Consider the following 22076-nt stretch of genomic DNA (forward strand, 5'->3'; position numbering starts at 1 on the left):
AAACATTAATAGTATGCAAAGTTGTCAGCATGAACTGATACGCATTTTTTTGGTGAGTACGTGTGTGGAGATTCATCTTTTGCTGGAATTTATAAGATGTAAGACTACAGAGTTGAATAACTAACCCATTAAGTTCCTGTGGGATGTAGATGGCTCTTCCCCAATGCACTTTCCTGAGAAGAAAAGCTATCCTCTGGTTATGTAGTTTACTTGCTTCATGCGGTATTCACAGACTTCATTGGGAGTAATGCACAAGCATGCCAAGGAGGACTTGCACAAATCTAATAATAGTGATCAAAACAGTGCTATCTTTGGCTGGTAGCCATTCTTGCCTGCAGGTCTTTGAGCACAAGGTCTAGGGAATAAGAACAAAAAATGTGGCAATTGTTCATTTTAGGTATAAGGCTTGAAGAAAGTATAAAAATAGTAATAAAAATAGGAACTTTCTCAGCAGAATTATTTTCATCACTTCCCACTCACACCCAAAACTATCTTTTTGTGTCAACCCACTTCCTTTTTTTTTTGTTTTCCTGACAGAATGAAATAATGCTACTGAGTTATTTTTTCCTCCTACCGACTCATCCAATATTCTTGGAAGTTATTTTAGACATCAAGTTTCATTTATTATCTGAAGCAATAAGCATAAATCCAGTTTTAAGGAAAATGCAGTTTTGTATAAGTCTGTTGCATAGATCTTCCATTCTGTGTGCTCCATCTGCATGTGCAATCTGCTTCTATATTTTCAGCCAGCTTGCATGGGCAGATTAATGCATACAATTAGAAAGCAACCTCACAGGCGTTCAATAAACTGCCTTCATTATTACACTCAAGAGAGTCCCTTTGGATGTCTATAAAAGCCTAGTTTTCTGCCTGTTAGCTAAATAATTGACAACGCTTAAAATAATCAGGAGCAAATGAACAAAACGAAGACCATTGTGGTGAAAAGAAGCAAACAAAAGATTCTCAAGGCTGCAAACCTTTTTGTGTGAGCCCTCTCACTCTCTTTAGCAACCTACATTGAAAGTCTGGTCAGGTTTACATTTGCACTTCTGTGGGGAAAATTTGTTACCAGCCTTCTGTTTGAACCACACATCACAGAGGACTGAAAACTGGCAAGGAAGCGAGTATTTATCCTGTAAAAATAGATAAATAAATAAAAATTCTGGTTTGATTCAGGTTTTATTTTCTTGCATTTTATGACTTTTGAGAAAACTGCTTTGGCAGGCAAGCGTATATCAGGTTTGGTGAAGCTCCTGCACTGTGTTTGGAATATGCACTCAGAGGCACTCTGGCAAATTGCGTTTCCAGCTCCAAATTCTGAGCTGAATATATCAAGCACACACATGTAGCGGAGTGCAACAGTGCCAGGAATTTTTACAGAAGTACAGCCTTCACAAAAACAGTGACATGGGTGTGTAACAAAGGCAAGGGTGAAGTTGTACAACTGCCATCGTGTGCTATTAAAATGAAACCCTGTGTGGACTGCTTTTCCCATTACACAAATTGGTAGATGGCTATTAGAAATGCAGTGGACCACATCCAACGCTACAGTTTCTGGGAAGTCAAATTCAAATTAAATGAAAGCACCTTATCAGAGAGCTGAGCTAAAACCTTGTGGAAAGATAGCCCACAATTTAGGCTCAGATTCACACAGCTTACACAGAGCAGTCATGCAAGCCACAGAGAAAAGCAAGTCACGAGCTGGCCATCCCTCACTGCTGTTTAAATGACAAATTTTGTGTCCTAACTAAAGAAGGACATCCTGAAAAGTCCTGGGCCAACCATCTAACCTCTTCTTCATTCCCATTTATAACGTTACACTCAGTCTTTTCCTCACAAGGATTAGGTAATTGCAAAGCATGGACTATACATTTATTATCTTTTAATGCAATCTGACAGAAATACTGTCTCTACCACAGGCCATCCACGTAAAATGCATCCAAGACACCATTACTCAGAAGAAAGGACTCCATTTCACATATAAGTAGCTTTCAGCAGGGAAATGTGCACGTACTCTGTATTTTCTAGATCTGGTATCTGCAGAGGCAGAGCCACAGCAATGCTATCACCAATAAATCCCTCAGGTGTTAGCACCAACCCCAGCAATCCTGTCATGAAGCAATTCCTTCAGCCCAAAGTCTGCTCCTGAATGTTGTTTGGACTTTGTATAAAAAGCTACTTTAGGACATACCTTGTGAGTTTTACCCAGTTCAGTCGCCTGATAGAGCCTGCGTCCAGCTGATCCCCCAAAAGACTCACAGCCTTTTCCACAATACTCTGCATGCATGCCTAGACCTCATTCTTGCAAGAAAACAACACTTACTCAAACAACTGCGATAACACATACAGTTGACTTTCAAGGGCCAGCTCCATACAAAGATGCTAACAGGGGTTTCAGGAGATAGGAAATACCTGTAGTCTGCAGGCAGGGGACAAGGCAGCAGGCAATTTTTCTTGTTGGCATTTGCTCACTTCACGTATACACCGTTTGAAAGGGGATTTCACTGAGGAGTTCATGTTTTTAATAATGACTGGAATTTAATCAGAACAAGGAACTTCTGGGCAGTATTATGCTTTATTTGCAGAGCATGCTAATGACACGAGAACCATATGTGCCTTTCCATATCAAATACAATCAGCATTTCATACCAGAGAGGTATTCATCGGGCTGTACCCTGTGGAGGAAGATACAGCTGATGGTGGTGATCAATTTAAAAGGTTTCCCAGCTAATGAGACCATTGATAGGCATTGATCTCCCCAGGAAAATACTGATGTTGCAGCTAGAGATGCTTGCAGAAGACAGACTAACAAGGCAGCTTATTTTTTAAAATCGTTCCGCAGACATGGCTTTGCAGAGGTCACTGCTTTATATGCAGTGCATGACCTCTCCCAGGCAGGGAAGGAAATCAAAATATTCTAGCACAGACAGTAAGGAAGGGGGCACAACCTCATATTTGTTCTCTTCGCCACTAGACACAAGCTCTTAGATGATGGAAGTAATGAGTCACTCATTTTTGCATAGTGCACAAAAGCACACAACTGCTTTAAATACCAAGCACTTTTCTAATAAATAGCAGTGCATCAGTGGAGTTACTTGGCAAGATCTGAAGTGTCACACAACATCTTCCCATTACTATGGGATGGTGTGCTCCGAAACACCAATGTATCTTACCAGTGACTTCAACATCTGGTGGTAAATCCATTACTGCTCAAGTCCTCCCTTCCTCTTCCCATCAGGGGATTTCATTGTACCAGGGAAGGCAGTAATGTTATTTTGTACAATATGAAGGGTTTTCCAAAATTGCATTTGTTGTAGGTAGGCTTTCAGCTCACATCTTTCAGTATCCACAGGACTCTCCTGGTATATGTTTAATAAACAGTATATACAAATAATCTTTTGACAGCTAGACATCTCTGCTGCAATGGAGCTCAACAGTCCCCCTTTAATTTCAGTCATGTCAGTCAGTTTGGTTTCCTGGGATGACTCCAGCTGAACACTCACAAGACTCTCCTAAATCAGTGGACAGAGTGGCTGCCAGCCAGTCTCCTCTCAGTGCCCAGCCTGCCTGAGCCCCTGCTACCCCTGGGGACAGACTGACTGCCCACATGAAGGTGTTTCAGAGCATTTGGGATTGCTTTTGACATGACCAAGCTTACTTTTAACAGAAAAAGCACTAACCAGCAGAATTCCTTTCACCCTAAGGGAAAAAAAAAAAAGATACAGATAGAGAAGATGAGGGAAAGGGAAAGATGTGTCTCCATTCATGACTAAATAAGCCTTAAGACAAATAAACAATTTAAACAGGAAAATAAGAACCCTCACAATCCCCACAGGAAAAAAACAAGTCCCATAACTGAGGACCCTGTACTGAAGAGATTTGATGAGGTTGTTTTGGGCTAGGCTCAAAGAGCATGAAAGTGTCTATCAAGAACAGGCTGAGATATTAACATTGTGCAGGGTCTTCAGAAATCCTGAGGAATCAGGGTGTGCTGAGGGGAAATCCATGCTGGGAAAAGTAGAGGAAAAACTGCAGGCAAAATGCCAATATATATAGACGAACATTAGCAATATATTTTAGGAAAGAACTGTACCTAAAACTAAACAGGAAGAAATAAGAGAAAAATGTCAAGAAAGGCTGAGATCAGTGAGAAAGCCCTAAAATGTCTATAGATTAGAGAACAGAGTCTGGGCAAATGATGAAGGAACTGGAGCTTCTAGTATGGGACAAAACTGACTCCTCCAAAGGTCACAGAGGAAGAAAGAGCAATCAATCATGCTAGAAACACAGGTGAGTAATTTCAAGAGTCAAAGATAAAAAAAGGTAAAGGTGACTGAACAGCATTGTGTGTTAATTATGTGATAGAATTAGTTTGGATCAGTTAAAAATAAATAAATAGGGTAGAGTGAATTAGCAAGGCAGGAACTTCATTGCCAAAGGAATTAATTATGTCAGGACTTAAGCCCTATCTAAATCTGATATTAAAGAGAGATTATTGGGAAACAGGTCTTCACAGCAGATCTCTACATCTAAGCTGTAGAACTGTAGTGAATATAGAGTCCTCATTTTTTTTTCCATGTGGGTTAGATTTCTTTACTATTCACTAAAATAAATGGGTGGAGATGTAATTTAGATACTGCTTTGATAATTAGTCTTGGATTGAATGATCACATATTGATTCAGTTAGAGAAAGAAAGCACAAAGTCAGTCTATAACTCACAGTTTTCGTTTCAAAGTGTATGCTTTGAGAAGCTAAGAGAAATCTACTGAACCAAAGAGCTCACAGGATAAGGTATGGAGGAGGCTTGGAATATTTCAAGTCAAAAAAAAGTAAGAACAACAACAGAAGCCAAACCCTTCCTGATCCCCAGACCAGCCAAAAGAAAACCGTCCAACCAAGCAAGCAAAAAAGAAAGCCCAACCCCCCAAAACGGAAAGACAAGCAAATGAGGAAATTTAAATAGTAAGTTTCAAATCTTACTTACTAATATTGATCTTCAAGGAACATCTCTCTTCTTTGCATTTCTTGTTGCCTTTTTTTAACTTCAAGTCTCTCTGCCTACAGCATTAAAAACAGGAAAACATACTTGAGATTTCTAGTCAGCAAGAAAAAAATTACGATTATTTCAATTCAAGCATTTCTATATTCTGGTTCTCAGAAGAACAATAGGTGGGTGCACAAGTAACCCAATCCCAAATTTTAAAGTATTCAAGCACAACCAGACAAACAACTCCTACTAAACTCATCAAGAAACTAGTCTGAAAATAACACCATGCTCCTGGATGATAGGTGTACCCTCACAAGGGGCCTTGTAAGCCTTCATGACTCTCACACCACTGTTAGGACCATGTCTCCAAACAACTGGTGCAACATTGGTTCTAGTGAGAAGGTAGAGGATGAGAACCAGAGCACAAAAGCCAGTCATAGCCCTGTAGCACTGAAAGGACAATGATTCAAGAAGATGGACCTGTGGCCTTCAGGAGCATCAGGTACTGGTCAGTTTGGATAAATGTTAAGGCTGATGAGGATGGGAGACATTTATGCTTATCCAGTGTTATCCATTTATGCTTATCCAACTCTACCTCAGATACTATGTCCAGTGCAAGAGTCAACCAAAGTCTCAACACATAAAACTCGTGGGCAAATCTGGATACCACACAAACAATCAGGTCCTTTAACATAAAATTGCACAATTCCCAGTGGAAAGATAGTCTGAGCTACCCCATCCCTCAGAAGCTGAAGCAGAATAAAATGTTAAAATAGAGCAGAAGCTAGAGAACTTTCTGCAGCAGCAATATGTAGCTCAAGCTAAATTCCAGACAAAAGGAGGCCAGCCAATTTTTTATATTTTTTTTTTTGACACACAGGTTGTAAGTAGGTCCAGTGGGAAGAGCAGTCAAAAGGCAGTTCAGTGTATTAAAAGCAACAAATCAGAAGTGCCAAACCGTGATTTCAGCCCTGCTATATTTTGAGCACAAGGCTCCCACTCTGCAGTTGGTGGGGGGATGCTGCAAGGAGAGCACCTATCTGAAGCTCAGAACAGCTGCCACCACATTGAGCAAGCAGACACTGCCACCTTCAAGTGTCACTCTGCTCACCTCCCACCTTCAGATGAAAAAAAGCAATTGTTTGGTAACCCAGCAACCAGACCTTGCTCTAAACAAAGTGCCCTGGAAATTTCAGAAAATACCTTAAAGAAATGAGAAAGGGACTGTAGCTGGGAATGGGCTATTTGGGCAGAGCCCCAAACTGGAGATGACACTGGGACCTGGGTGGAGGTGTTGTGCAAGACCAGGAAGAAAATTGTGTATGTGTGTGTCGGGGGATATAAAGGGGAAAATTGATGTTAGAAATATGGCTGTAACCCCCCATCCCATCATTTTCTTTCTGTAGTACAATCAATAGAATTTCAGAAAAAATGCTGTTTACTGCCAGTCACTCAATTACTTTGCCTTCAGTGATTTCGGGGTGGGTATTTTTTAATTGGATAAAGAATGACTGTCTGGAAGAGATTTGCCTAACAAGTGCAAATTCCTTCTCAGCATGTGTTGGATTAAGAAAAAAAATTCCTGTCAGATGTATGCAGACAGGAAAAGAGCCACTGTGTTGTGTAACAATGATATAAACTGTTGAAAGACAAATGACTTACAGGTTGTTATTTAGAAAAAGGCAATGGGAAATTAAACAAAAGAACAAAGACAAATCTCTGAATAAGGTGTCCTGTTGCTCAGGCAGTTGGGATGTCGAGACAGTAGTAGGATGCAGGAAGTACTGACATAACTAAAAGAAAACTCAGATTAAAGTAAGGCATATCACCCCACAATATGAGTAAATTTTGACTGTTTAAAGAATAGCTTGTTTGCTCCTATCCCCTTCATCCAGAGACTGATGATTTTTTAGGCAAAAGATTCCCATCCATCTGTGCAACTTAACTTACAAGGGAAGAAAGGAAAGACAAAGAATCTGATGGCATCCTGTTATTGGCAAAGGTGATGCTGATACCCTCATGGCAGCAGTGAGAGTTCCCAGACTTTTCACAATCACTGCTCAACAGTGAAAGCTGATGCCTTCACCTCCGAAAGACCATTTGAAACGGGATCCACCATCATGCAGGCTTCCTTTAAGTTCAAATCCAAAGCTCGCTGGAGTTGCCCTGCTCTATCTCCTAGATAGGACAACACAGTAATAAATATAATCCTTCAGTATCACAGTATCACCCCCATCTCCCACTAGATAAAAAAAGAAGGAAATATCCTACAGCTGTTCTCCCACCAGGAGGCTGCCTGAAGAAAATCCCAGCATATTCAAATTACTTACTAGTGGCTGGTGCAACTGCTTCCTATTACGGAGGTTTACCCTGGGACCCTTGCTTAGGATGCATACAAGTGATGGGAAACGGGACTCGGACATTCTCTAACTAATGACAATCTATCAGTAGGCATTGCCAAAGCACTCCACATTTGGCATCGTCTTCAAAAACAAAGCCAAACGTGGAACAGCTGTGATATTGAAGGTAAACATGTTGAAAAGCATTAGCAGAAGGTCTGTGAAGTGCCTGGTCTTAACAAATTCCTGAAAAAGGCCATTTGTGATGATTAACACAGTCAAATTAAAGAGCACGATTTGATAAAGAATAAAATGAAATTACAGTTTGTTCTAAACAGGACAGTTTCTAAAGATGGCAAGATCATTACTATGCAATGTAAGAGCAGAAGTAAGAAAGTGGCATGCAGTTGAATTACACTCAGCCTTTTTACTTCAAATCTTCTAACCTTCTAATATTTAGTCAACATTTAGAATATACACAGGAAAGGCTAAAGGCAGGATAACAGGAACAGAGACTGAGTGACAGGAAACAGAAACATGCAGCACACTGAAGTTACGCTATTTGGTATACAGAAAGCTTAAAAATCAAGAAGCCAAATGTCAGCCACTTGTTTATTTTCTTGGGAATTTTGACAGTCCTTTCATCCAAAAGACTCAAAGTAAGTTATGGCTCAGTCTGGTCAAAATCTGTCATGTGAAGGCTGTATAAAAGACACCAAGCTGCAGATGCCTGCTACTAATGAGCAAATAACAACACTGCTTCTCCCGTACTCCCACACTGTCTGCAGATCAGACACATATCTCAGCACTAGGGAGAAATACAGAAATAGGAATTCCCTTGCTAACATTACAAAATCTCTTCAAAATTATTTCTGTGAGCACTCAGAGCTCACTAGCTTAAGGGAAAGGAAAAGATGAACTCATGCAACCTCGGGTTACCCCATGAACAAATCAAAGCAGTCCCAGGACGAGCTGGCTGACATTGAGCAAAAGTGATCCCAAATCCCTGCTCGATCCTACACACAGAAACTGGTTTTGTGGAATATAGAATGGTGGGGAAGGAACCCCCTTCTTTTCTTTGGGAGTTGGAGAGAGACAAGGTTGATGCCAAGAGTGTTGCTATTCCGGCATCTACCCTCATGGTTAATTAAAGAACAACAGAGACAGGCAGGTGGACTCGTACATGTGGTCACACAGACCTTCCACATTTGGTTACAGCTTAGGCAAACACCCATTTTTCTCTTGGTCACAAAGATAAAGGAAGAGTGGATGTTGATTTTCTGTGAAAAACAACTATTTAAGTATTAACATAAACAGCTCCTATGTTCACGAGCAGTGTTGGGTTACAGCACATCATCCTGAGAGTCAAGGGAGAACTGAGCTGAGCACCAGCACCTGTTCTTGTCAAGACAAGACATGTTCTTGTCAAGACACATTAGTCTGTAGGGCCTCACCATTCGAGTTTGTTGGCAGAGTAGCTCTCCAACTGTGAAAGTTTCAGGGTCCCTGACAATAAAGGCAGATAGCCTTTCAGACCATCAATTTTGTTGTTGTTGAATGAATTATAACCTTGAGCAAAAGAAGGGCTGGCCAGGAAGAAGGCGGCTTGTGAATTTGCAGAAAGACTTTCTCTCAGCCAATCCCCTTTGGCTCAGTGGTCTACAAATCTATGACTTAAAAAAAGAAAAAAAAGTTTATCTCCTGTGGTAGCCTAGAGTACCAGTACCTAAAGCACTAGTTCTTTAGGATTCCCTTTCTGTCATGTCTAGCTCTCTGGGTGAGAGATATCTGGGTGAGATATGCAAATAAGCATCTTTTAGTGGCTTTCTAGCATGCTTTCCTTAACCACAGAGTTGCCTTTTTAATATACTAATGTCTTCCAAGCAGAAATCTTCATCAGCTCAATTACTATTGTGGGAGACAACACGAATAAACAAATTCAGATTAAGAGTTCCCCTTCATGCTTCTCAGTTTTGTTTGCTTGCTTTGTGGGTGTAAGTTTGTTTATTCAAATTAAACAGTTTGTTTGGCAAAGATGTTTGCCATGATGTTGCAGTCTTCTTTAGAAGAAACTGATAGTTACAGTTTTACTATCTACAACACCTATAAAGATTTTATAATTTGTCGGTGTGGAGGTAAGGAAATTAAAGAGCATGAAAACAAAACTGATATATCAATATATTTTCTAGGTGTAACTATAAGTTATTGCAGTCTTGCAACAACTTCTTGTCCAATGCCCATGGGCAAAAAACATATATTTAATAGCTGAATAAAATATAATTAATCCCCTTTCTACCATTGCTATCATCACTGCTTCTGGAGCTACACATGAGCTGGTAACTGTTAAAAACATTTCAGATGGTACTATCTATTGCCTCTGCGAGTTATTGTGTATGGGCTTTTTCACAAAGATTAATGCTAACCACTAAAAGACTGGGAACAGACTAAGCTTCATCTAGAGGCAATTAAGGCTATTTTTGTTTATGCATCTCCTTGTATGCAATCCAGTAGCGACGATTTGGGAATTAACTCTCAGCTTTCAGCTTCTGCACAGAAGATCATTTTTATTGTTATGGAGACAAAACTTGCAAACCTGAAATCTCCCTTTCCCTCATTACTATTGTACACATCAGTGTCTGTTCCCCCTCCTCTTTTGTTGTTGTTGTTGTTGTTTAAAAATGCTACATTCTCAACCAAGTGCTACTTGGTGTCCACCAAGGAGAAATGAAAGAATTTTTACAAAGGTTTGTAGAGCACACATGATGAGAAAACGCTTTGTGGGAATAACTAACTCAACAAGACAAACACTTGCAAAATAAAACTGATGATTTGGAAGTGAGCTGTTGCTGGTGTCAGTATAAGGATATACAGTCAAAACTAGAAGGAAAAGAGATCTTAACATTTTAGCTATGCACCTGAGTGTGCAGGCCATAGAGGGGCTGGAGAAGCATCAGGAATTCCAGGGGCACTCAGCACAATGCAGTTAGGCTATAATGACCTTTTCATGTTTGGATGCCTCTTCCACCATGACAGGCTGGATTTTCTTGTGTTCTTCCTGTGTGTACAGCAAGCAGCTATGGATTTCTATAGCCTTTGTGCCACTTGCCACAATCAGATCTTACAGAGAAAGCTTGTGCCAAAGTGAACTGTATAAGCTATATCACTAGTCACAATATTCGCCCTGATCCTAGTGTTCTCCCTTTCTCTCTACTAACTCTCCAGGTTGCATGCAAACACAAAGCTAGAGTTTCTGAAAAACCAAAGGAAGGCACAAACCCCAAAGAAAACCAGGCCAGATATTCTTTAGTGAGCTACTATGAGGAGGGCTGGATTTCCCATTTCCCTGATGTTATCCAGGACTACCATTTCATTTAATGAGCCTGTTTCATATAGTTCAGCAAAATCAAGCATCAAGAAATAAACTTTGCTGTTTGGTTCCAAATCTGCAGTAATCACGTTTTACCTTTTCTCTCTGAATTGCTTTCTTTTTTAGGATTTCAGCTTCTTCAGCTGCTTTTTTTGCTTTCATGTATTCTTCTCTCTTGTGCTGTATGAAATTAAGATTAAAAAATATTTTACATATGTATATAAAAAGAACACATAAGGTAACATGACTCTTGTACCACATGTCTTGCAAAACTGGAGTGCATTTGATGAAAGTTTCCAGAATTTTTTCTTAGAGACACTGAATAAAGCAGGCTGTGTAACCACTGCTCCAATATTGGCTTTAGGAAGGCTGAGAAATCTGTGACTAATGAATGGGCACCCATGCAAGGAATCACACAGATGACTGATAACTTACAAGCATTTATACCTTTTATAAAAGGAACAACACATCTACTACATAGCACTGGATGGGGGTGGTGCATTGATCAATTAGTGAAACTGTAGGCAGCACGCTGAAAGATACAGTGAGGCTTATAAGTGTCTGTACTGGTTATCATTTTGGATATGATCTGTGATACTGTTTGATACATATTCATGGGCAGATTTCTCATTTTCTTTGGTGAAGATCATTTGTTTCTAGTTTTCTGCTGCTTCCTTCAGGTTTCATGACTTTCTTTTGTTGAGCAGCTGTGAGTTCATTTGATAGCCATATGAAACACTTCATGAAAAGCCTTTTTTGAATTCCTGAAATAAACAAACAAATTTATTCTTCCTGACCTTTTGTTGGTATTTAGATTGCACGAGCATCATTTGCTGTTTTTGTCTTGCTTCAGCCTCTGATTCCTTTCCTCCTTAAAAAAAAAAAAAGTATAAATTGCATTTTGCATGAGCATTTAAAGTTAAAATGCCAGTCATTTCTGAACAGAGCAATATAACAAATTGAATGTACGCATATACAGAAATTTTTTCATAATTACAGTAGCTGTCTGACATTAAAGAGAATGGGCAGGAGACCTTTTTGATCATTTTATCCATCCGTCAAAAGCACTAGCTTATTATTTGCAGAGCATCCACTGTATCATCCACTCTAGCAGCAAATATATCCTACTGTATATGATCAGTTTAGTGGGGAACCATTACATTTTCAGAAGATCAGTCATGCTTTGCAGATGAGTCTTGATTTTCAGATCTAGCTCACCCCACCTTTGCTCAGTTTGTCACGCACACATACTGAGTCAAAAACTTTACTGACCAAGGGTTTCTCTTTTATCAAGTTTAGGAGCCTGGAGTTTCTGCCAGCTGTAATGGGATACTATCATTTGTGTATCTTCTTAGCAATGTCTTGGGGCTTGAGGAAGAATCTGCTTTCTGAAATGGAAATCAAAACTTTTTCCACAGACCTCATATTCATATCCAGCTAGCAGAAGGTGTCCTTTCCAAAGGCAAAGGCTCTCTACTGAGACCACCTAGACCTCTGCCCATGATGTTCAGGCTTCCAATAAAAAAAAAAAAAGAAAGCAGAACAAATAGAAAGTGCTAGTAGCTCCCAAGGGATGTGAAGGAGTGCTTTTGATTCAATTATTCTGCTCTATTATATTCCAAAGTATTTTCTTGCTTTAGGAAAGCCAATAATTTATTCCCTTGGTTGTTGGAAGCAAGCAAACAAACAAACAGAAAAAACAACAGCAGTCCCCACTCCATTCTGAGGATGAGGGCTATATTTACACCTACTGATTTTCTGCAAAATTCCCCACTAAATGAGCGTTAGTTTAATACAATCAGCTGGACCAATCTGTGCTACCTGGGGTGCCTGAAATATAAGACAACCATGCTAGATCCTTCAGGATGGATCACCCTTGACAAAAGTAGTGTTCTCCCCTTACTAATGGAAGACAACCAATCCTTACGTGACTTTGTGAGATTCAGCAAATGGGAGATCAATTCCCTAAGCGCAAAAACATTCTTATGCACACAAAAAACTTCGTAGGATTGAGCACTCAGGAATGACTGGCCGTGCAGGATACAAGCAACAAGCTTACAGTAGCAACAAGCATACAGCTGGCATTGTGAAGTGTGGGAAATACAATCGTTACTAAACAAGTTCTGAAACCTTCCAGATGCTTGGTATTTCTTTCTTTCTAACCTTCTCTTGTCAACATTTAACATACTTGTGCTCACTGTTTGTTTCTGCATGTATTGCTAGATATCAGATCTAAATAAGTATTTTACTTATCATTAATTGCCATTGCCTACAGCTTTTCAGACAGGTTTAATTCCTTCAAGTTGGTTAGACTGTAATCTGTCAAATGTTTCACTGAAGTCAGGATGTGTTATGACTGGCTAAATTTATACAATATGGTGGAAAAAGAGGCCATTGCATTTAACAGGCATGATTTTTTTTTCCTCCACTCATTGCTCATGGAGGAGGGTGCCACTTGCATCATTCATTGCTCTCATCCCTCCATGGTACCTGAAACTTTGCCAGTCAAATACTACAGAGTTGAAATCCAGAATACTTATTTCCCTGTGGAAAGCATGAGTGTAAAGAAACTTCAAGAATTCTCTGGTGATTTGGACTAGATGGGTAGTCTCTTAAAATCATTCTGAGAAAATAACATAGGATACTTTTTTACCTTAATGAGTACCTACAGTTGTGAAATTAGAGATGCTAGATTTGTTTTCTCCCTGCTTGAGCTCTCTTCTGTTCCAAATTTGTTCCTCTGGGAATGCTAAGATCTAATAATCTTTGCACCTTTCCTCTTTGCAGAGACACTGAACATAGTGCATGTGTCTCAGTCTCCAGGGGTCTTTCTAAATGGCAGCTAGATGGAGACTGAAGAGTTCATATAACCTTGAATTCTTTCAGAAGCTTTTTTTTTTTTCATCTTTTTTTTTCTTTTTTTTTTTTTCTTTATTTTTTAAATTCACTTCTTTCCTTGGGAAGTTTTTAAACGCGGTGAGATCAGAGGGACGTTAAGGCTCCCCACATCCACTGCAGGCTTCCCACCACGTCCCCAGCCACGCAGTCAGCCTGCACGCTTCCTGAGCAGACACCACACACCAACTTTCTGTTTTTCAGATCTCACTTTCTTCAGCAATAAACTTTGCAGTCCTCTTGGGACACAAGCATCTCTTCTAGGAATTGCTCACAGGTAGGAAGCAGCTAGTACACACGAGCTCACAAAGAGTACATCTGGCCACACGACTGCATGTGGGAGCGGAAACACAAGGCCTGACACGAACTTGCAAAGGTTGTCTCATCAGTGCCAACAACTGGGACTCAGGCCGCAACTGGGACCAGTATCACCTTGACTCCAGAAATAAATCTGGGCTAAAGACAGTTCAGATTTCTCCAACTCCCATCCAGTATCAATTTTTAAGTGCACAAAGCCAACCCAGACTAATCTTGGGTAGCATGGCTTACCAGCTCCATTCCCAGGAGGTCAAGGCAGACAATAACCTGCAGTGTACACCCCCAAATCCCCTACGACAGCCAAAAGAAGGAAGAGGAGCTCTACATTTATAAAACTAATAAAGGCATCGTTATAATCATACATTTTGTCATAATGAATTTTGCCCCATTTCTGCTAATGCAGGCCCTCAAGGTCATCCCACTTTGCTGCTCAATATCCTCATCATGTTCTATAAGAATGATGCTTCCAACTTCTGTCTTGTCAGCAAGTTTCATCAGCTCTCTCCTACCTTTTGTGCCAAAGACATTAAAGAAAGATATTAAAACAAGATAGGTCTGAAGACTGATACCTGAAAGCATTTCTAATAACCTTCTCCTTGCTGTAGCACAACCCGCAACCCTATTTTCTATAGAAGACTAAGGGTGGGTTGTTGGCTTTTTTCTTTCAATTTCTAATTAAAACACACATGCACACACACACACACACAAAAAAAAAAAAACCAAACCACTAACTGTCCCAAAGCACTACATTAAATGCTTTATAGTGGTTACAGTTGAAGAGATCTGCTACAGTTCCTCTCACTTGTCTAGAAAAAAAAAAAAAGGTTGGTTATCTTATCAAGCACATCAGCTCAATTCAGCGTGACCTAAGTTTATGCAGCTTTTTATCCTGCTTTTCATTTACCCACCCTTGTAGTTACTTTTTATAAAATTGGTAATACAGAGCCTCATGCACATGTAGCCTGCAAATGCCTGAAGCTGCAGGGATCACTTCTACCTCTTTAGGAGCCAGAAATCAGGAAAGCATGTGTACTGTCCCCTAAACCAGAGGAGTTTTTTTATGGATAACCAGAGGGTCTCCAACACATACTGTCCACCTGCATGTTAATGCCATATGTGCAACCCCTCTGACACATCAACCGATCAATGTTACCAGCAGAAGGACTCATCAGCCTCTTTTTTTCCAAATGTAACTATAGATTTTCTACACTGATGTTGACAAATTTCTTGAGTGACATTCTGTGCTGTTTTTCTTCAGAAACATCTTCATTGTCACGACCATCAAAAAGCACGGAGCGCATACAGCAGGCTCATGTCAGCCCTTATTGACACCAAATCTCCTTAATAAGTAGCATGAGAGAAAAACAGTGAAAGATGTCTTTATGTCATAAAGGGTATGTGAGTGTATATAGTATGTATTGCATAAAACAAAAAGTACTGATTTTCCAATTCATAATAGCTGATTTAAATGTCTTACCCAGTCTCTGTGGAATCAACTTAATTGGCCTTGGCCTGTGCTCTTCCTTCCAGCGCTCCAGGTCATCTAGCTCTTTCTTAGCAACTGAACAGGTACAAAACGAAACAAATGCGTGGAAGTTAGAAGCCATCCTAAAAAGCAGGTAAGTGTCTTTAGCTGTATATAACACTGAAGACTCATCCAGGAACAGACCCACTTGTTCTCAAGGGATGCAGACACCCCTGCAAGAGGTTACACAGTCACTGGAACAATCAGATGGAGAGGCAAATATTTTTGTTAACTTAAAACCATATGGTAAGTACTTTTTCCCTCCTGACCCTGTTTCTTAAATAAAAGCAAGAGGCATGCACAATTCAGCTTCAAATTAAGACACCTCAACATAGATGTCCACAGACGAGCTGGGTGCCAAGCTCCCAGTGTATACATTGGAAATCCAGTCAGTGCAGCCAGAGGCACTGGGAGACTTGTGGAGCCAGCCCTATGCTCTAGGATGGCTGGTTAATTAAATTGTTCCCCAGATTTAGCTGACGGAGAAAAAGGCAATTTATTTTATATCAAAGTCCATAAAACGCATGAGAAAAGGAGCTGTGTTTTAAAGTAGTACCTCAGTTACTCACTTGTACTAAACACATGAACTGTATTTTCTAATGCCAGGCTACAGCTAACAGATGCTAGCACCAGTTCTCCTCTAACAGGATAACCTGCCAGTCCATGGGCAGGTCTCTAAAGAGCCCCAAGACTGACACCAGCTTCTTATTTCACCTTTAAAACAAGGCCTTAGTTTGGGATTGGATTCAGTGAGGCCCCCTTTCTGCCAGTATTGAAGGTGGAAGCACTCTGCATGCTTGAGACTTTGCATGCTGGTGGCACAAAGTCAAAACAGACCTTTACTAAAGCAGCAGAACCTATCCTCTTAGAGTCAGTCACCTCTCAGATGGCCTGCTTTCATTCCTCCTTCCAGAGGATTATGGTTTGGTTCAGTGAAAGTCCATTTTCTTTCTTGCAAGCAAAGGAAATCCCACCCCATGCTAGCCTGCTGATAGAGCATTTCAGCCAAACTCATGATGTTTGAGAAGAATTGTTTTAATTGCATTATTTACTTGAGGGCTCAAAACTTGAGGAGTGCTGACTGACACTCCCTCAGCTGTCATATTCTGCACAAATAAACAGCCAGGAGTGCAGGACTGCAGAGTTTGGTCATGTCTGTACACAGATTTTTTTCATGGCTCTTTTGTAGCAACTTTGGTCAATGGAAGACTTTTAACGTGCCTATTCCTTCTGGTACAGCTTCAGGTTGTTCCTGCTTACCTACTTTCACCAGCAAGACTTGAAGCCCCGCGAAAGTGATCTTATATAACTGCAGGTGTTTTGCCATCTAAAATCTTTCCCACCTTCATTAAAAGATCCATATACAATCTTTAAACAGGGATTCAGGAACCAACAGATGGTGTGGTTCGAGTTACGTTAGCTTCCACATGAGAGCACTTTCAAAAATATTTCTTGCTTGTATTTTTCTTCTTCCTCCCCATAACCTAAAGAGTGTTCAAAGCTGGGTTCTCCAATCTAAATTCAATCCTGCAAATACAGGGTTGAGTTAATTCCAGATGACTCTTGTACAAGTCAGCTTGAGGAGCTACAGCACTGCTATTACCAAAAACCTGTTCCCAAAGAAGCCTTACTATGTGTGAAGTTTAGCCAGATGAGAAGTTGATCTTGAGAAAAGCCTACAGGGTGATGGCGAAGGCTCATAGCCCTGACCTTATACTTACAGCTGCAGACATAAAAAGTATTGAAAAGATGCAGGTAAAAGTTGCAAGGGTGATAAAACACACACAAAAATAAACTTATTCAAGTAGAAATAATGCATTAGACATCTCAGCTTACTTTGTTGCAACTGGTTTCTTCTGGTTTCATTTGGAGTTATCAAGACGTACGAGCTGACACTAGAATGAAAGAAAACACTCTCTTATTTTTTCTCTCTACAGAAAAACAATTGGACTGGAAGGGGTTTTCTTCATCAGTGAGGTCGGTGTTCTGCTGTTGTAACAAAAAAAAAAATTATATCAAAACCAGTTTTTACTTTGATTCAGCTCTTCCGGAATTTTTGGTAAATACTTTAGAAATAGTTATATTTGTAGTAGACAGTGAATACCAAGGATAATATTTTCAGAAACTTTTGGCACAGTCTCCATGTTTCTTATTAAGTCTCACTCTAGACTGCAGACCTCAAATCTCAGCTGTTTCAAATCAAATCACTTCCTCACATCACGAAGTTCCTCTTGGTAGAGGACTACTTCCCCAGCAGGGCTATTGGTGCTTTCCGGCACAGCTTGCTCAAGCACAGGTCACAGGTCACTGTCTATGGGGAAGAGCACTCGTGTTGGTAGTCCCACCCCATGCCTCAATGGCACTGAACTCCTCACAAATTCAGGCAGTCTGCCCAAGAGTTGTCCAAAGAGTGCATGAAGGCATGTTGTTTGTCATGGGCTTAGGTGACTTGCTGCCTGACCAAGCCTCAGTTTCTGTCAGATTTGTGTTTGTCCGGTACCAGGAATTCCTCAGGCATATTTATTTTGCTGTCACGCCTCAGGTCCAACACACTGAGTAAGGGCTGAGGCCCTGTTTTTTTAGGCTGAATTCAAAACACAGTTGCCGTCTCAAAGAGCTATCAATCTAGCATGACAGCAAAGAAACAGGACAGGGCTCGGAGTGTATTAGAGACTGGAGGTGATCAAATGACTGATGAAAACATGTCAGTTTCACTCGGAGGAAACAAAGGTTTTTAATCTACAAGGTATACTGTGTGGGTAGGAGTTTGGACTGCCTGCACTCCACCTCAGCAAAAGCAAAGCCACAGGGGTGCAGGTTCACCAGCCGCGCACTGAGCAGAGGTTGGCTCCACGTATCAGAGTGTGCTCACATCTCTGCAGCGTTCGGCACAGCTTTATCTGCGCACGTGGGCACTGGTATTTTATTTGATGTTATCTTTGGGAAGGCAGAAGGAGAAGAGCAGAAAACAAAGACTAATGAGAGATGAAAACTGCGCCCCTTGAAAGAAGAAAGGGCTAGAGGACAAGCTAGGAAGGAGAGAGAGCTCAGTTGGCTGTGGAAAAGTAATGAGAGAAGGAGGTCTGAGACAAAGGCTAAAAAGAGGAATGAAAATCATGCAAAGAGATCAAAGTGCAAAAAGCCGCCTGCTGCCATATCACTGTAATTCGGCATTTGGGAAGGAAAGCATTTATATCCAATTACCTCTTTCTCTTTGAAGACTTGTTCTAGGAGGATGTGGATTAATTTGTGAGATTAAACTAGCAAAGACAGAGCTGCGAGCTTTAATGGTGTCATTTTAATGTGGACCTTTCCCTGCCTGCCAGCTTCCTCTGGTGCCCAGTGAGACTGTTCCTCGCCTCTCCACCAAACCCCAGGCCCTCAGAGGCAGGAGCAAGGTAGCTGCATTGCCCTTCCAGCATCATTGCACAATTTCAGCCATTACTTAAAGTAAGTTTTGACAACCTTTGCATGCTATAGCATAATGTTCTCCATTACTGCCCCAACAAGCTGCTGTACAGCTGGTCAGTTTCAATAAGTATTATTTTTTTCTTGACTTTTTCAGGTATTAATATCATATTTCTCTCAAATTCATACACACAAAAAAATTGCATACTTTAAAAAGTATGCACTGCCATCCCTTTGTCAGTGAAAAAAAAAAAAGGCTGGAATTGTTAAGTTACAAGACTACACACTTCTCCCCCTCAAAAAAAACATTAGTGCATCTAAGACATCCCACTGATTCATAGCATAAGGGGCAGAAAAGTTTTTAATATCATTAGATGTACTTTGATGACATTCCGTTTTTTTTTTTTTTTCTGTTTTTTTTTTTTTTTTCTAAATAAGGAATCCAATTAAAAAGACAACAAGGAGCTCTGTGTGTCTGCACATATTTAAGAATCATGATATCAACTCTAGGCTTTATGACACGATAGCCTTTGTGCCATGAATCATTTCCTTTATCTGCTTTTGCTTTTTGGCTGGAGGAGGCCAAGGTGAGGCCACTCTTTTGATATTTGTCCATGGCCATTATCCAGGAGTTCAGAAGGACGGGACATGAAATATAACAAAGATCAATCAGTTCATTAAAGGGATAGAAGTGAGACCAGTGACAGGGAACTACACTTACTGCTAGAGACAGCTCAGCTTTGTTTTCCAAAGAGTAAGAGTCACTGTGGTTAAAAAAGTGCTTGTTTAAAGTCCAGTTTGGTTTTCATGTTATTGAAATAAAAGCAAAGTTAAAATAAAATGAGGATTTCAAGTCTCCAGTTCAGGAATAAAAAGGAGAACAGGATACTTTTGTTTTTCCTTTACCTAGTATTTATACCACATGCTCTATTTTAGTCCAAGATAAATAATAATAATAATAATTTCAAAAAAATATATATATAAGCATTAGTGAGCTTATCTATTTTGATAGTGCTCACCTTGGTCTCTCTGGAAAGATAGACATGTCAAAGTGTAACATTGGGTATTTGGACTGGGAGAAGGAAGAGCAAGCATATAGTAAGATTCCCATGGGATGGGTGAAAGCCAGGGATTGAACCCATCCTTGCTTTTCAAATCTGCAGCCACAGGAGGAGCCAGATGATCTGCTGCCCAAGAGATTCCACCTGCCTACTAGTTCTAAAGCTAAAATTCAAATCCACACTGACTGTCCCTTATTTTCTTTATTTTTATTTTTTATTTTTTTAGGAAAGAAAGTAAAAAATCCACCAGCAGCTTTCACCTCATGTTTTAGCCAGTTTGGAGTATATTGCAAGTTAGTACTTTGTCCAGACAGAACCTCTGATCCAGTAAAGCCATAGAATATGCTACAGCCTGTGAATTTAATATTTCAGGCAGTTTCTGAGTTGCCACTGCAGCTTTAAGTCTGGAGTAAATTATCCTACTTACCTGGATAGCAATTAAGGAAATGTAAAGATTTTAAGCTACCAGCAGTGTGCATACCTTTTGTACTTTATACCAATACATGAAGTGAAGTTGAAACGTTTACAGAGAATTTTACTTTTCAGGTTCCCTAATAATGATTCTTATTGTTCTATGACTTAAATCTATCTTTGACGTATGGTTGATTTATAAATACAAATATGGAAGTCACTGGGAGCGGGAAGAACATCTTACCCAGGTTATAGCTCTTCATAAAAGAGAAACAAACCCTATTCTGCCTTTATAAGTCACATTAATCTTGATAAGACTTTTTTGGTTTATTTTTTTTTCCCACAGAAAAGGGGAATGTATTGCCTAATTACTCAGACTGAGCAAATATCAACAATTGTGAAAAAGTTATAACCCAATAAGAGAATGCATCTGTATTGGGATAAAACTCAAAAAGCAACCTCATATGAGTTTTCAAACACATAGACATCAAATATCTCAATAATAAGAAGATTAATATCTATATAGCAATATATACAAATAGAAAAATCTTTCAATCAGGAGAAACATACAATAGCCTCACAAAAAAAATCTGCAAAGATAGCTTACAGTTTGAATTATCAGCAACACTGAGAACACCATGTCTGCAATCTTAAATTTGTAAGTCTGTGGGCGACTTGACACATTTAACTCACACTACTTAAGGACTAGTCTTCAGTGTTTTCAGGGCACAGCCTTTGCGCTACTTTCTTCTAGGTTTGTATAAAATAGATTATTTCTGAAGTTGAATAAACACATGAGAACTGCTGTTCACCAATAATGTTTTTTGCAGAGCTGTGCCCTTCAGTATTTCCTCGAGCCCACTCCAGCCAGCTACCACTGGGGAGCCTTCCAAATGAAGTGTGAAATAGTTTAAAGAGTTACAAAAGTAATGGCTGTTATAAACTATTTCCAGTTCCACTGTGTTTTATATTGCTGGTGCATCAGTACATGAATGCCACAAAGCTGAAAGCTAAATATTTTGCTCTGCTAGGCAATGTGCTGTCTGCATTCAATAAGAGCCAGAAACCAAGGAGCGTGCAGGGGAGAGCAACACAAATTACTAAAGCTTGGTGAAAGAAAAAAAAAAAAGGAAGGTTTAGTCTAGAGGAAGGACTGAAGAGAACCCTTGTGGGGCTCTATATGCATCTGCATATGAACCACTGAAAAGAAAAGGTTCATTTATATTCAGTAATCAATGAAAAGAGAAGCACAAAGAAAAAATACACAGGTATGTAGACACGTACTTGCACACGTTTATGTGCATGACTGTGGGTATATGCGTGCGTACTTTTTCCTCTTTTTATAGTACATGTGCTTAATGTATATGCTTAAGGCAGAAGAAACAGATGAAATACTGCATTAGAGAATATGTTAAGACCGGCTGACTTTAAGAGAAAAACAAAAGGAGCAAACTACCAAGGACAATCATAAAGCCTTCTTCAAAGACACACTACACTGAACTTTGCATCCAGTTACCAGGAATTGCTTGACAACAGTCACGTCAACACCACCACAAAATATTGTTTTCACCAAGGCTCCCGTGCCTGATGGAGCAGCCCATATGATGCTAAACAGCATGAAAGCTGCCAGATCAGAGGGCTACGAGACTCCAAACCCCAGCAAGGAGACAACTGCCCTATAGGTATCTGTACTGTGCAGTGCACAGGCTAATGATAATCAACAGCCCTAGCGTTAGACCTCGGTCATTCGATATGCTTTGCACC

The 22076-nt window shown here is 40.0% G+C and overlaps 1 protein-coding gene across 2 annotated transcripts in view; it reads right to left on the minus strand.

The window, feature by feature from the left end:
* The window catches only part of EPSTI1 (epithelial stromal interaction 1), a 50373-nt gene that overhangs the window by 22418 nt on the left and 5879 nt on the right, over positions 1-22076 (minus strand). For both annotated transcript variants that reach the window (XM_080589890.1, XM_080589889.1), the window contains exons 2-6: positions 17269-17327; positions 15385-15468; positions 11492-11565; positions 10791-10874; positions 4986-5059 (exon numbers count right to left, since the gene is read on the minus strand). In XM_080589890.1, coding sequence (XP_080446016.1) covers positions 4986-5059; positions 10791-10874; positions 11492-11565; positions 15385-15468; positions 17269-17327 — 375 coding nt within the window. The remainder of the gene's footprint in view (positions 1-4985; positions 5060-10790; positions 10875-11491; positions 11566-15384; positions 15469-17268; positions 17328-22076) is intronic.

Source organism: Anser brachyrhynchus, assembly GCF_964034855.1.
Source record: "Anser brachyrhynchus genome assembly, chromosome: 1".
Taxonomy (NCBI): Eukaryota; Metazoa; Chordata; class Aves; order Anseriformes; family Anatidae; genus Anser; species Anser brachyrhynchus.